Source organism: Camelus bactrianus, chromosome 21 (assembly GCF_048773025.1).
Source record: "Camelus bactrianus isolate YW-2024 breed Bactrian camel chromosome 21, ASM4877302v1, whole genome shotgun sequence".
Classification (NCBI taxonomy): Eukaryota; Metazoa; Chordata; class Mammalia; order Artiodactyla; family Camelidae; genus Camelus; species Camelus bactrianus.
The window spans coordinates 24,541,368-24,556,485 of record NC_133559.1 but is presented as its reverse complement, the minus strand read 5'-3'; the positions used below and the strand labels follow the sequence as shown (position 1 = coordinate 24,556,485).

Genomic DNA, 15,118 nt, shown 5'->3' with positions numbered 1-15,118 from the left:
CTTCATTACTTTCATTTCCCCTTCTTTCAATATTATCATTACTACCCTGTAGTTTTATAGACGATTCTAGCATCTTGAAAATACTTCATAAATTATCTAGAAACTCCTAATAGTAAATGCCTTGGGAATAAAAAGTGAGTCCTCATTAGTTTATACATAAAGTTAGAATTCAGGCTAATTTAACAGAGAAGGTCAGAGTTAAAGCTAAGACTTGAATAATCAATATCCTCTAATAATTCTGATTAAAAGAATTCTCCTTTCCAATAATTTTATGAATGCCCTAGAGAGTATATTTTGCTTTCTAATATTCATTTTCTTCAAAATTTCCTCAAATTTTTATCAGTTGGGCCAATAAACTTAGGAAGACAGGTGCAAAGTTGGCTCTTCCTCAAGGTTTTTCCAATTTGATTTCTTCTTTTGGTGGTGTTATTTAAAATTTTTTTGTTTGACTTCTTTATTTACATAAACATGAAATTTCTGCATAGCTAACTTTGACTCTAAAAGACTTCTGATACATTCTTCCCTAAGGCTTGCTAACTTGTGTCAAAGGCATGCTATGTGAAATTGCAATCTTAAGGACATTTAACAATTGGTTCTAGGTTTTGAGGACTCCATGACAATGAAACAAATTTACTTATCACAGCCAGTTTTTTAAAAATCCAGAGATTCTTAAGTAAGACCATGAGGTAATTTTAAGATTTTGTCATAATATGAAAAAACAGAGGCCTGAAGATGCAGCTTTGGGTTAGTTACCAGAAATTTGGTTTTGAATCTGCCAGTTCAATGTGAACCCTTTAAGAATTGAGAAAGTGTGGACTTAAGAATGTTCGCACTTCCTAACTAAACCAGCTTTATGATCATGTTTCTGATGCCACCTGCAAACAAGTATTCTTGCTCACTGAGGCTCCAACTTTGCTTTGCCCACTTGGACACGAGAGCATGAACTCTACTGGAATGTCAAAGAAATGCAACCACCAGGTTGGACAGGGTTCTCCACCCACCTTTGTGCTGTCCCCCGCAGACAACACGCTGCAGTAGAGACATGTTTTCTCCCATAAACCTGTGTGTCACAAAAATGCTGTCCACTGTTCAGCTTTCGCCCTATTTAACAGTATTCTTGAAAGGTATCTGATGGTTTTTTTTTTAAATGTTGAATTCATGTAGGTTATATTTACACTGAAAATGAAATTTTAGTAGTTCTAGTTCATGTGGCCAGTGAACACACGTCCCTGTATTGTTTACATGCAAAGACCCTATGATCTGAAGAAGTAATTTCCTTTTCATAATTCAGCAAATCATGCTTTTTTGTACGTTAAATTTGAAAAATCTATTTTTGATGAATAAATTAAAATCTGGATAGTGTCACCAGAGGAAAATAGCTTTTTCCAGGTTCTTCTAAATCTGGAAATGGGTGCTTTAGACGTGATGTTCATGTGCCTTAGGAAAGCATCCCATTTTCAGTGGAAAAGAATTTGCTGTATCAAAATCTGTGTCAAACGCCAGGGTAAAAATACATTTTAGTATCCTGGGTAATCTGTAAACTGCTGAATGCAAAAGAGCCTGAGAACTAGTGAGTGAGAAGTACACACTCTGCTTACCCACTCCAGCCCTTCTGCCTCCCTAAACACACTTTATTCCCCTAAGCTCTTGACATTTATGAGGTTTCTTGTCACTGTGAACTTGCTCATGTTAAACAAAAGACAGGCCTTCCCACCTTTTAACTTGCAAGTGTCTTCACCAGTTTGAAATCACTGATGTACAGTAAAGCTGGCGCCACTAACGGAAGCTCTTCACAAATCCTTCACATTCACAGGGCTCCTTTCTGTGCTGACTTCTCTGAGGTAGAATAAAAGGTGTGTGTTTTTCATGAGTGGGTGTTTCTCCAGAGCTGACTGCCTCAGCCCTGAAATCAAAATCTATGCCCTGGTTTTACATCTGCAGAAACTGATCCGACCTCCGTTGGGTTCCTCTGCTGGAGAGGAACAAAGAACACAGACCTTGCAAAGGGAGAGAACCGAGCAAAACAGAAGGGCTTCCCCACACACACTCGGCTTGCTTATTTGGAAACCAAATTCTGGATTTTCATCCTTCTCTGGTCCGTCCCTTGCCAGGGCTTCCTCATCTTCCTAACCTCCAAATGTTTCAGGGCTCCGTCTTGAACTTTCCTCTTCTACCTAAACACATTTCGTGGCTGATTTCATTCAATCTCATGGCTTCAAACATCCTCTGTCTGCTAAAGGCCTGCAATCTGTACTGTCGGTCTGCACCTCTCCATTTCCACACTCACATATTTCCACTTGTGTATCTAATAAGATCCTCAAACTTAACATGTGCAAACTGAGTTCCCGGTCAGCCCTACTGTCAAACTTGCTTCCTCTCCCAGTCTTCCTTCCTTTAAAAAATAACAACTTCCTTCTTCCAGCTGTTCTAGCCAAAATTCTTCACTCTTCTGTTTCTCATTTTCCACGTTGAATCCAGCAAGCAAATTGGCTTATTGGCTCTACCTTCCAATATACCCAGAAGGTGATCACTTCTTAGCCCTTCCACCACTACATTATGGCCCAAGTTCTATCATCTCTTGTCTAAATTATTGCAATAATATCCTAATTGGTTTCTCAACTCCCATCCTTGCATCCCTACTCTCAAGATAGAAGTCAGTGGCTCCCCATCTCATAGAGCAAAACCCAAAGTTCCTGCGATGATCTGTACGACCTTTATGGTCTGCTGGCCAGAGTTCAGTGACGTCATCTCCATCTACTCTCCCCCTCATTCTTCCCACTCCAGCCTCACTGGCCTCTGTGCTGTTCCTACTTTACACGAGCTGTTCCCGAGTGGAACCCCTCCCTCACAGGCATCCACGTGTCTTATTCCCACACTTTTATCAGGTCTTTAGTCACATGTCACTTAACAGTGAAGCATCCCTTGGTCACCTCAGCTAACATACTTCGACACTTCCTACCCCTGCTCCCTACTTTATTTTTGTCTTTGCACTTATCACCATCTAGCAGAGTATGTATTTTAGTTATTACTCTTGCTTATTGTCTGTCACTACTCAACAGAATGTGAACTCCACCAAGGGGGTGGTTTTGGTCTAGTTTTTTTCATTGCTACACATCAAGTGCCTAAAACAGTGTCTGGCACATAATTATCACTCAATAATTACTTGCTGCATAAATGAATGTTTTTTAAAAAGTTAAAAATCAATAAAAGCCACACAATATACAACAATAATACTGTGTAATATGAACAGTCATCAATAATCTATCTTCCGAACTACATAAGAATCTTCTAAAGGCAGAAATCTCATCTTCTATTTCTTTTCATTCTTACGGACTGGCATAAAATGTTACATATATAGCAATTACCCAATTAAATATCTGACAGCAGGAATTTTGCCTGAAGACAAATCACTGGGAAATGAAAACAGAACAGAATAATTATCTAGTTCAACATCAGATTGGCAATATAAGAAAAAACGGCTCTAAAAGTAGTCTTTCCCCTTTAATATTTATAAGTGACAGCTTTCAGTGCTAATGCAGGACACCCACTCCAAATATGCCTGAGGGCTGCCATGAGCCAAGGTGGCTGCCAGACGTGTTGTCAAGGACAGAGGTGGAGGGCTGACTCTGGACTACACAGCGCGGCCACCTCATCTCAGTTTGTCTTTGGAACCTGTACCTGGACTGTTGGAGATGTTTCACAATTTACTACCTATAGCTTTCTTCCGGAAAACCATAATAATTATTCAGACTATAATTACACTTCCTCAAAATCAGCTGACTTGTGTGGGTCAAAGTGTGATTAATCAAAGGTTCCTAGAGAAGTGGCAAAGACAGTCATCAACATAACACTACAAATAATGACGGCAAAGGAGCTGAAACAAGGAGACTCTGAGCCAGTCCAAGTCACATAGAACTTGTAAGCGAAATACAAACAGGCTATAAAATGGCTACACCCAGACAGGCTTGCAGTATAATTTTAGTCACACCTAAACTGGTTTCAACACATGCTAAAGAAGTACAGTAGAAATAGGATGAGAGAAAAATTTGATTTTTCCCAGTATGACTCGTTAGAGAAAAGTGTTTGCTAACCTGACTAATTTCTAGAAAAGCAACCAATGTCACAGGATAAAAAGAGAACTAAAGGATTCAAATTGTGGCTAAGACTCTGAGTTCCATTTAGAAAATGAAAAAAAAAAAAAAAATGAAGAAAAAGGCAAAAACAAAAAACCAAAACCCTGATTTTCAAAAATACAACAAGATCACAGAAGTATCCATATTAGCCAACACAGAGACAATAAATGATTCTGTTTTATCTATCGACTAAGTGTCTATGACTAAATGTCTAAGTCCGCTAAACAAATAATACCACAACGGAAAACACCAAAGCAACTCCTACTTTTCAAATTCTTTTTTTTTTTTTTTTACTGAATCTTAATTATATTCCCTTAAAACTACCTGACTGGCCTAATTATCTAAACAACCATTGATAAGCATGCAAAATACCAAATAAGGTCATTTGGTAGGTAGGAAACAGGGAAAGAGCTGCTTTCATACTGACATTAATTTCTTTAGTGCATAACAACTCAAGTGGGGTCCTTCTGATGTCTCCCTTCCGTCACCCACTCCTGAGTATAACTTACATGGGCCATATAAAACTAGCTCAGCTAAACTAGCCTGATCTGACATTACATTATACAAGACAACATCAGTAGCTGTGTGAACAGGGCACAAACCACTGAATACTAAGTTCCCATCTCAAACTGGCTCCCGGGTGAATCTCAGTGCTTCAGCAAGACACCTAACGCTCTTTCAAAATTTAAAGCCAAGCAGTAAATTCAGAAATAGCGCATCAACCAACTTACCGAGGACTGCAGGGTAACCTTACCAGTGCTCAGATAAATTTTATCTCTGTAAAATAACTTTGCTGCCATTTGGTTATAAAGAATAAAACTCACCACTGACCTCTAACTCTTGGTACACATACATATTTTAAAGCACTAACTTAGCAGTAAATGCAGGATGTTTTGTTTTATTGTAACACTCAATAACAAGTCCATAAATTACCGGATAAAAACCAGCAATTCCTTTCCTTTCATAAATTAGCTTACCCAGTTTAGCGGCGCCCTCTGGTGGGTACTCAGGAAACTGACCCTCGGAAGGGACACTGACAGTTCTCCTCAGGCATCGTCCTTTGGTGGAATCCGTCTGCTGCTCCTGTCCGCCCTCCACGGGTATCTAGTTAACCAAAAAGGAGATGAAACTCAATAGCACCATTACTACCTTCTGACTGAATAACGTTTTCAGTTAATGAAGATAGGAGCTTTTAACCATCAGAGCCAAACAGAAGAAATGTAGAAACAAAGGATATACAATGGTTAAAAGTATTAGCAATCCCTTTTCAGGAGGCCTTTCTTTAAAAAGAAAACTGAAAGGACAGGAAAGGTGAGTATGTAAATTAGCTTACATGACGTATGTGCCAATCACATCCAGGTGTTTACCTACTTAGGGAGCTCGGAAAACAAAACAAAACACCCACACAAATAAGATTCTTCTACATCAGAAACTGGTTCATAAACCCCAGTCCTGCCCAATGTTCAATAAGGTAAGTGGAAATAAAAGCTGACCACAAAGAGTTTGCTCCACAATTCTCTTAAAGGAAGGTTTGTTAGATAAAAGTAGTAAAATCACCCAAATTTTCTTCGATTTTAGAATTAAGCACTTAGACATAGTTAATAAAATATATTTTCAGTCAAAATTTGTATAGATATTGACATAAAATGGCATATTTTCTTCCAAAAGTGAGATTAGTTTTTGAAATCCTAAAAATATTTTTTTCTGGCACAAGTTTTTTCTCTTTGTATATGTGGAACGAGAACTGTGAACGATACAAAATATCTCTAATGCTGCTATTTTACAGCTTATGGACTGGTTATCATTGTAGAGAAGTGCAACTGAGAGACATCGCCCACCAGGATCACACCCTGCCCTTCCCTTGAATAATAACCAATTACTCTAATCCAGGTTTCAGCTGCAAAGAGAAAAAAACCAAGAACCAGTTAGAAACAACTAAGCCCAAGATGGCAGAGGATCTGACCCCCCCATAGACCATGAGCCTCATTATACACTAATTGTAATACATTAGCATACTAAATGACACACCCACCAGCACCATGACAGTTGGTGGTTGCCATGGCAACAACCAGAAAAGCCCATACAAGGACTGGAAAGGAGAGCTGCATCAGTTCCAGGCCCAAACCATCCCCCTGTTCTCTGATAATGCATGAATATTCCTCCCACTCTTTCCAATTCCCTTCCTTTTACCTTCATCCTCCTACATAAATGGTGTCTCTACCCGAATTGGGTGGAGAAGTTGATTTATGAACTAGGGTCCTGCTCCTCCATTCTTTGGCCATTGAATAAAGCTTGTGCTAAATACGTGTAAAACAAAACAAAACAAAACTTCAATTTAAAAAAAAAAAAAGTGCTGTTCCAGCCTCAGCATCAGTTCGTTGTTGGCTGTGAAAATCAGAGCAGAAAAAGAACCTCCCTGGCAGAGACTAGGGGTCTCTGCTTGGGCTAGGACCCCAACGCAGGTCCAGACAACTAACTTGGTAACAATTAATCATGTTAGTCTCTAACTTCTTATGGCTCCAATATAGAAATTTTAACAAATTTCAATAATGACAAGCATTAAGTTCTTACCAGGTGCAAGGCAAAGGAATTTAACAATGTGTGAAATTATCAGGGAGCCATTATTATTATCCCCTTTGTACAGATGAGGAGTAATTTATTTCTCCATATGATTATAATAGGCACATATCACATCAACTGATCCAGCAAAACTGGGGTGGACACGGACCTAAGTGTATATGCTTTCTGCTTTGTCTCAGTAATCCAACTCTTATGTCTAGGGTCAAGGGGATGATAGCAAGGAAAACTCTGTGTTAGGGAGACTCTGAAGAAAAATTCTAATGTCTTCATGGACTGGAAATTTCACATTCTTTATAGGACTAAAAAGTCCCCATTTCCTCATCCCCATAGCTATGGTTATTGCTTGAACATTGAGAAAAAATGGCAGAATTAAGAAAAGTAAAATTCTAAAAAAAGGGGGGGGGAGGGGTGGATACCAGATAACAGCATCAGTAAAGACACGAACCTCCCCAAAGCTCTCTGTAACACAAAACTTCACAGAGGGTAACCTAAGTCGTCCACCCTCTTCAGGATGGAAATGATCTCTACTTAAATAATTAAAAGAGTAACACCAAGAGGTGAAATAACTCCCTCCCAGTAAGAAAGGTAAAAATGAATCCTCCGCCTGCATTAGGAAAGACTGGGGGTAAATCTGAGGGAAGAAACAGTTTGGATCTTTGAACAAACAGATGAACCTAAATAAACCTAACTATTTTTGTAATAGTTCTTACTTAAAAAAAAAAAAAAAAGCCTATTGCCTGAAATAATAAAGGCCTAAGCCACATAGAAAACAGACAGGAGTTATTTTTGATATTTTAGGAAGTTATGGCACGTGATCTTTTCTGTAGAAATTTACAAAGGCCACATCCAGGAAAAACAGTAAGAAATGGCTTCTATATCATATACTTTGCCTCTACCGTATCTAAGAAAATAAATAAATAAAATATATCAAATTCTTATTTGGGCCTAAACTTCACTCACAATTATATTCTCAAAGTTCTAATGTAGATGCTTCATTTCCCACTGTTGAAACTTAAAATATGATTAAAGGTTTTATTCAAAGTATCACACTTAAAGTTCAGGGCCCTTTATACCTGACTCAGAATTTAAGGTGTTTAATAGTGTTTACTTTTATTCTAAACTTGCGTTTCTTTTTTTTTTAATTAATTTATTTTTTATTTTTTTAACATTTTTATTGATTTATAATTATTTTACAATGTTGTGTCAAATTCCAGTGTTAAGCATAATTTTTCAGTTATACATGAACATATATATTCATTGTCACATTTCTTTCTCTGTGAGCTACCATAAGATCTTGTATATATTTCCCTGTGCATACAGTATAATCTTGTTTATCTATTCTACAATTTTGAAATCCCAGTCTATCCCTTCACACCCTCTGCCCTCTTGGCAACCACTAGTTTGTATTCTATGTGTATGAGTCTATTTCTGTTTTGTATTTTTGCTTTGTTTGTTTTTTCTTTTTTTTTTTTAGATTCCACATTTGAGCGATCTCATATGGTATTTTTCTTTCTCTTTCTGGCTTACTTCACTTAGAATGACATTCTCCAGGAAAATCCATGTTGCTGCAAATGGCGTTATGTTGTCAGTTTTTATGGCTGAGTATTCCATTGTATAAATATACCACATCTTCTTTATCTAGTCATCTGTTGATGGACATTTAGGCTGTTTCCATGTCTTGGCTATTGTAAATAGTGCTGCTATGAACATTGGGGTGCAGGTGTCATTCTGAAGAAGGGTTCCTTCTGGATATATGCCCAGGAGCGGGATTCCTGGGTCATATGGTAAGTCTATTCCTAGTCTTTAGAGGAATCTCCATACTGTTTTCCACAGTGGCTGCACCAAACTGCATTCCCACCAGCAGTGTAGGAGCGTTCCCCTTCCTCCACAGCCTCTCCAACATGTCATTTGTGAATTTTTGAATGATGGCCATTCTGACTGGTGTGAGGTGATAGCTCATTGTAGTTTTGATTTGCATTTCTCTGATAATTAGTGATATTGAGCATTTTTCATGTGCCTATTGATCATTTGTATGCCTTCCTTGGAGAATTGCTTGTTTAGGTCTTTTGCCCATTTTTGGACTGGGTTGTTTGGTTGTTTCTTATTAAGTCATATGAGCTGCTTATATATTCTGGAGATCAAGCCTTTGTCAGTTTCATCTGCAAAAATTTTCTCCCATTCCATAGGTTGTCTTTTTGTTTTACTTATGGTTTCCTAAATTTGCGTTTCTTAAGAATCATTTGCTTTTACGACACCATCAGTTGCTTCTTACATAAATTATTCTTTTAAAGATATTGATGTACTTCTTGAAAGTTAGAGGGATAGTATTTCAAGTATCTTCAAGTGAACTAAGCTGGAGTTTACAAATTTCACTATACAACTGAAGAAAATCAGTTTCAGAAAAGTCAATTTGAGAAAAGCAATTTTGTCCATTCTGATGGCCCTCATTTAGCTTACTAGTTCACATTTACTTGTTTATACTGAATTATTCTTTAAAAACTATACATTGTCCAAGTTCTGCAGCATGAGAGAAAAAATTTTTTTCTTTCTGTTTTAACCTCTTTCGCCTTGTGCTATGCCTCTGCTGGGTCCTCTTTCCTCAGGGGGAATGGCGGCCGTCACGATCTTTGGCTGCCCACTGTCCAATGCCTGAAAATAGCTGCTAGATACCCTTTTTTTTTTGGTCCAGCCTTACACTGTTTGCAACAGGAAGGCTAGTCTTGTACCAGTTACTCCATCATAGCTGGTGCCAAAAGCCTCTTATGGTCTTTTACCCAAACTACTAACATGGCCTCTTCACTGGTGACATTCTTTCCCTTAAATCTATCCTTTACATAGTTACCAGCGCATTTCCAAATTGCAGTTATGATCGTATCATCCTGAGGCTTACAGCCCTTCAGCTGCTCTCCTTTGCAGTGGTTTTCAAAGCAGTGATGGTACGTTTGTGCGTGGAAGTCTGTGACAAGGGGGTATCTCTCTGCTCCAACAAGAGCATCATCTGGAGTCTGCCTGTTGTACAGGACCTCTGCGCAAGCCTTCTACAAAGGAAGAAGCCTACTAAAAGTGTTTTACAACTACTCTCTTACACAGTAAATGCAAGATCCCTATTGGTATGTTATACCAGGATTTCCCCGAATCAGGCCACTGATGAGCATCCAGCTTCAGACTTCATATTCTAGGAACACCAAATTGCTTGCATTTCCCTAATATATCCCCTATGTTGTAGCTCAGTGCCTTTGCTTAATGTGTTCTCTCAGCCTGAAACATTTTCCCTCACTTTCTTTTCTATTCTATACCTGCCAGGTAAACTCTTACTCATCCTCAGGCTTAGGACAGGCGCTTCCTCTTCCAGGAATCCTCCCTTCTATCAGTCCCCTAAGGGGAAGTGAAGTGCACCTCCCTGAGGTTCCTCCAATAACAGAGCTTTCTCTGTCACTATACTTATACGGAATTATAATTATTTATTTGTGCAACTAATTCCATGTAACTCAACAGCTTATCTCTCAGCAGTCAACCCCCAAACCTTAGAATAGTTCTAACTCACAAATGAATAAATGAATATTTGATAGGTAGAGATGGGGGCCATTCTGGGCAAAGGAAAAAACACAACATCAGCCCAGAGGTTGGTAAGCACACAGGCTTTTGGTTGTTGTTGTTGTTGTTCTTACTTTATTTGGAACAAGGAGTAGGCCAGTTTAGCCAGAGCAGTGGGGTAGAACACCCAGACATATTATAACCACATGGGGGGCTTTAATACCAGGCCATGCATAATTCAGGAAGCACTGGGAAACCATTCAAGTGTTCAGATCAGAGAACTAGTAGTCTCTTAATTGGTCTGTCTCCTTCCTATCTTTCCCTCTTCCAATACATCCTACAGATTAATATTCATCACACATAACATTGATCCCCTTCCTTTCTTAAGCTTCCTTTGGTAACTGCCCATTGCCAACAGCATCTTAATGACACAGATTATAGTCCTTCAGAATAAATGGAATTCTTTCTTTTATTCTATCCAGTTTACTTGTGCTATTTATCAAATGCCGTTTTTAAATGGTTTGTCTTATTCCCACAACTAAATGTGGTATTGGGCAGAGAGGAAAGAATTGTGTCTTATTCTTTGTAACTCCTAACACAGTGAATTCACATACGGGGGTATGTCATGTATCTGCTGAATAACATGAACGTGGTTCTGAATGAAATATGCCATGGGTAGTTTACCTCAGGATAAATAACAGTTGATTTTAGCTGTTCGCACAAAGCCTAACTGCTATTTTCATCAACATATCTGAGTGTAAAAACTGCTTTCCAAAAGCAAGAAAAATATTTTGAAATTGTATTGTTACATTGCTGCCTATACACTAGCAACTAGCTTTTAAAATTCCAAATACAAAAAGTAGTATGAATGAAGAAAAAGGGACCCCTAAATGGCTTGTTATTGCTAAAAGGAAGAACTCACAAATTCAGCTTTCCTTTGTATTTTTATACTGGCTGCACCTCAGAAGGGTTCCTGATTGCCTTCGCTACCATTTCCCTCAACTCCTTCATCTCTGGTTTACTTGGGTTTATCTCTCGCAAGCAAAGTGGAATTCAAATGGCCTCCTACGCCCTCTTTGAACCGGGCTGGTGCCAAGCCAGCCAGGGCCTCTCCTGGCATCCGGGCAGGGAAGCATATTTCCTAACGCAGAAGCAAAGTCTGTTTGGCACAATTTGCATGAAGCAATTTACTGACTCAATGAGTCACTTCTCAAGGTGATACTCCTGGCAGACTTCTCTTTCCAGCACTCTGCCCAGACCTACCCTTCTGCTACATTTCCCAGATTGGTAATCGGTGTATTTAACCCTCTTCCCGTGTACAGCCCCCAAGCAGACTTTTTCCCATTTCTGACAGGAAACATGCAGAGTTAAGAGAGAGCATTAAAAGATCCCACACACTGAATACATGAGTGATACCAGACTAATATAATCCTCCCACATTCCAACAGTGCCTGGCTAAGGATTCAGTGTAAATCCTTATAGAACCCTCCTAATTGATCTTATTAACACAGCAATAAACACCCCCGTGATTAGTTGATTAAGGTTTAAAACAGCTTTTTTAAGATAATTTTAGCAGGAAATTCCTTGAACTCCTTGTTTCAAGGAATTCTAAATTGTTCAGCACAAAACTCCAAGGGTAGGAGTTATATTCTTCGTGACAGTGTGGGTGGAAGGTAGAAGAGTGACAGCATATTCTGGTATTTCCACCCCCCACCCCAAAAAAAAAGATTTCTAATCTTTTTCTATCATGAAATTAACAGAATATGAAATAAAATTCAAGTAGCAGGTAGAGCCATGTCTTAACATTTTCTTACCCTAGAGACTTAATCTGAGTTTTTTCCAACTTAATAGTGATAGAACATCCCTGCCTCAGGGCATTAAACTGTGTTTGTAAACTCACCGTCCCTCCGTCATCCCTTAGCTGTTCCACTGCAGTAATGTGACTCTTCTATTTCCTTTCAATCCCTTTGACTCAATTTTCCACATGATCAACAAAGTTACTTTTCTAAGAAGCAAATGTGATGATGTCATAGCCCTATTAAATACCTATCCATGGTCCAAATCATTTCCAGAATAAAGTCCAAATTCCTTAGCATGGCCTTCAAAGCGATTATTCAGCCCTTGCCAGCTATCACTTTTCCTCTTGCAAATTATATTCCAAGGATTCTGACCATTTTGCAGCTTACCAAAGAGATACAAATTGTTTCCTGACTTTGTACCTTTATACATACATGGAATAGCCTTCCCGTCTTTTCCTTTTCTGGCCATCTCCACTTTAAACCATGACGCACCCCAAGCAGTATCTTAACCTTTCTTTTGTGGTAATATTATAATCTTTAAAAAAATGTATTGAGGTGAAATTCACATAATATAAAATGAACCACTGCTAAGTGAGTAATTCAGAGACAGTACCTTCATGATGCTGCGTAACTGCCACCTCTGCATCTAGTTCCAAATGGTTATAACTTTTAATTTACCTCAGTGTGTCCCCAGCAAAACTGCATCTTTGTAACCAGAATACTGCACATATAACAGATGCTCAACAAATAAAGATGGAATTACATATTCCAGTGGAATAGCATCGTATGGATTATCTTTCCCCATATTTATTATCCAGTTTTAGAAAAAATATGTAATTAAGCCTCTTGTTGTGGGAAGACATCACACAAAAAAGAAAAAATAGAAGGTTCGTTTCCTCTCAAACTTACATTAAGGAAATTCAGGAATCAAAGTTTATAATTTGGCTTTTTCAAAATTTATTCGACAAATATTTATTGAGAATTTACTCATATGTCTGCAACTGTTCTAAGCGCTGAGGGATACAGCACTGAAAAATAGACAAAAATCCCTACCCTAAAAGCTTATAAAGGAGAAAAGAGACAATAAACACAAAAAATTAATTATATAGCATTTTTGAAGGTGGTAAATGCTATGGGGTGAGGGGGATAGAGCCGGGTAATTAGATCAGGAGTTCTAAATGAAGATAGAGGGAGAGGATGCAATTTTAAATAATTTGGTGAGTGTAGGCCTTATTGAGCAGATGATATGCAAGCAAAGAGCTGAAGAAGGTCAGAAAGTGAGTCATGTAAATATCAGAGGGAAAAGTCAAGGCTAAGTAAGGTCTTGAGGCAGGAACATGCTTGATGTGCTTAATAGCTGAAACAGTGAGTGGGAAGGGGTTGGGGGGGGTGGGGGCTTGGAAGGATGGGACTGTCAGTAACGGAGATGGTTTCGGAGGCAGAATTAGCAGCTCAGTGTGGAGCATGTTGGAAATGACTATTACATATCTAAGCAGAGGTGCATAATGGGCAGATGGATATATGACTCTAGAGAAGGGAGATGTGTAGGCTTCAGATATAAAATCAGGATCATCAGCATTAGACAGTATTTGAAATCATAAGATTGGATGAGATTCCTAACGAAGTGAGGTCCACAGACTGAACTCTGTAGCACTCCCTGTTGGCATGTGGAGAGTAGAAGAGAAATCTGCAGAGATGACTCAGAAGGAAATGCCAGGGAGGCAGGAGGAAAACTAAGAGAGCGCAGAGTCATGGAAGTCAAGTGAAGAAAGTGGTTCTAGAAGAAGGAATGAGTGACTGGTTGCATTAAATGTCACTAACAGATTAAGTAAGATGAGATGTGAGAACTGACCACTGAATTTACCAGTGTGAGGTCACCAATGAGCTTAACAAGAGCAATTTTCACAAAGTGATGGAGGTCAGAGTGTGACTGAACTAGGTTTAAGAGAAATGAGAGGAGCCCTTAAAAGTCCCTGCCTCCCTCCCTCAGTCCCCCACGCTCTCTCTGGACCCCAGTCACACCAGCTGTCTCCAGGTCCTTCAGCATCCCTCGCTTCTGCCTTCTCCTGAGCCGGGGAAAGCTCTAAGCCTAGACTGTTCCTTCTTCCTCCACTTCATCTTCTTAATGCCCGTCCACCCTCCATGTCAATCATTAGAAAACCCTTTGTGCTTCCACCCCAGACTAGTTCACCCCTGGGAAAAGGACAGGAAAAGGAGTCACTCTATGGTGGCTTAGACAGGCATAGAAAGGAGAAAGGGCACAAGATCCAAGTCATAGTCTTCTTGTCTTGACATGATCTATGTGTGTGAATAGCCACCAGGAGTAAACTCAAAACTCAGCTAGACTTTAATGGGTATTATTTCCAATAGACCTTTGGATTGAAGAGCAAGTGGATTGTCCACTTCAAAGTTGATGTGCTTATGTGGGCACAGAGCTGTATATAGAAGACAGAATTTTAAAAATCAAAATATATAAACACTGAAGTACTGGGGAAAAAAAAGAGAGAATAACAGAAGAATTAGAGACAGTGAGTTTAGAAGTTCTGAGAATTTTTGCTGGTAAGGGAAACAAAGGGGTGGTAACTGGAGGTACAAGTGAAGGTTAACACAGGCTTACTTTTTTCTTTAAGATGGGAAAAATAACAGCATGCTGATGGGAATGATCTGGCAGAGAGCAGAGCTGAAGATGTAAGAGAGGTAAGAGAGAGGTAAGAGAGAACTGAAAAGGCAAGAAGTAACAAAATGGGCGTAAGGGGAGGGGCTGATAATCAGACTGTGGGCAGTTCAACCACAGTTAAAGGAGGGAAATCAGGGTTTAAGGAAATAGTTGTTGGTGGACAGACAGACAAGGTAATAGAGTTCTCTTCTGAGTGCCTGAATTTTCTCAGTGAAGCACAAAGCAAAGTAATTAGCTATAATTGAAGGTAATAGAGAAGGAATTAGAATAGAAAAGGAAGTGTGAAAAAAAAATCTTAGAAATCATTTTGGATTGTGCTATTCAAAGTGTGGTCCACAGATCTGTGCTGTCCTGCAAACTGTTAATGGTCCACGATACACAACAACACAGAAACT

At 38.9% G+C, this 15,118-nt stretch overlaps 1 protein-coding gene across 8 annotated transcripts in view; it reads right to left on the bottom strand.

Annotated features, from left to right (window-relative positions):
* Nucleotides 1-15,118, bottom strand: part of RASAL2 (RAS protein activator like 2) — a 303,483-nt gene that overhangs the window by 134,137 nt on the left and 154,228 nt on the right. For all 8 annotated transcript variants that reach the window (XM_045516595.2, XM_074349840.1, XM_045516596.2 and 5 more), the window contains exon 3: nucleotides 5,111-5,237. In XM_045516595.2, the coding sequence (XP_045372551.2) occupies nucleotides 5,111-5,237 (127 nt within the window). The remainder of the gene's footprint in view (nucleotides 1-5,110; nucleotides 5,238-15,118) is intronic.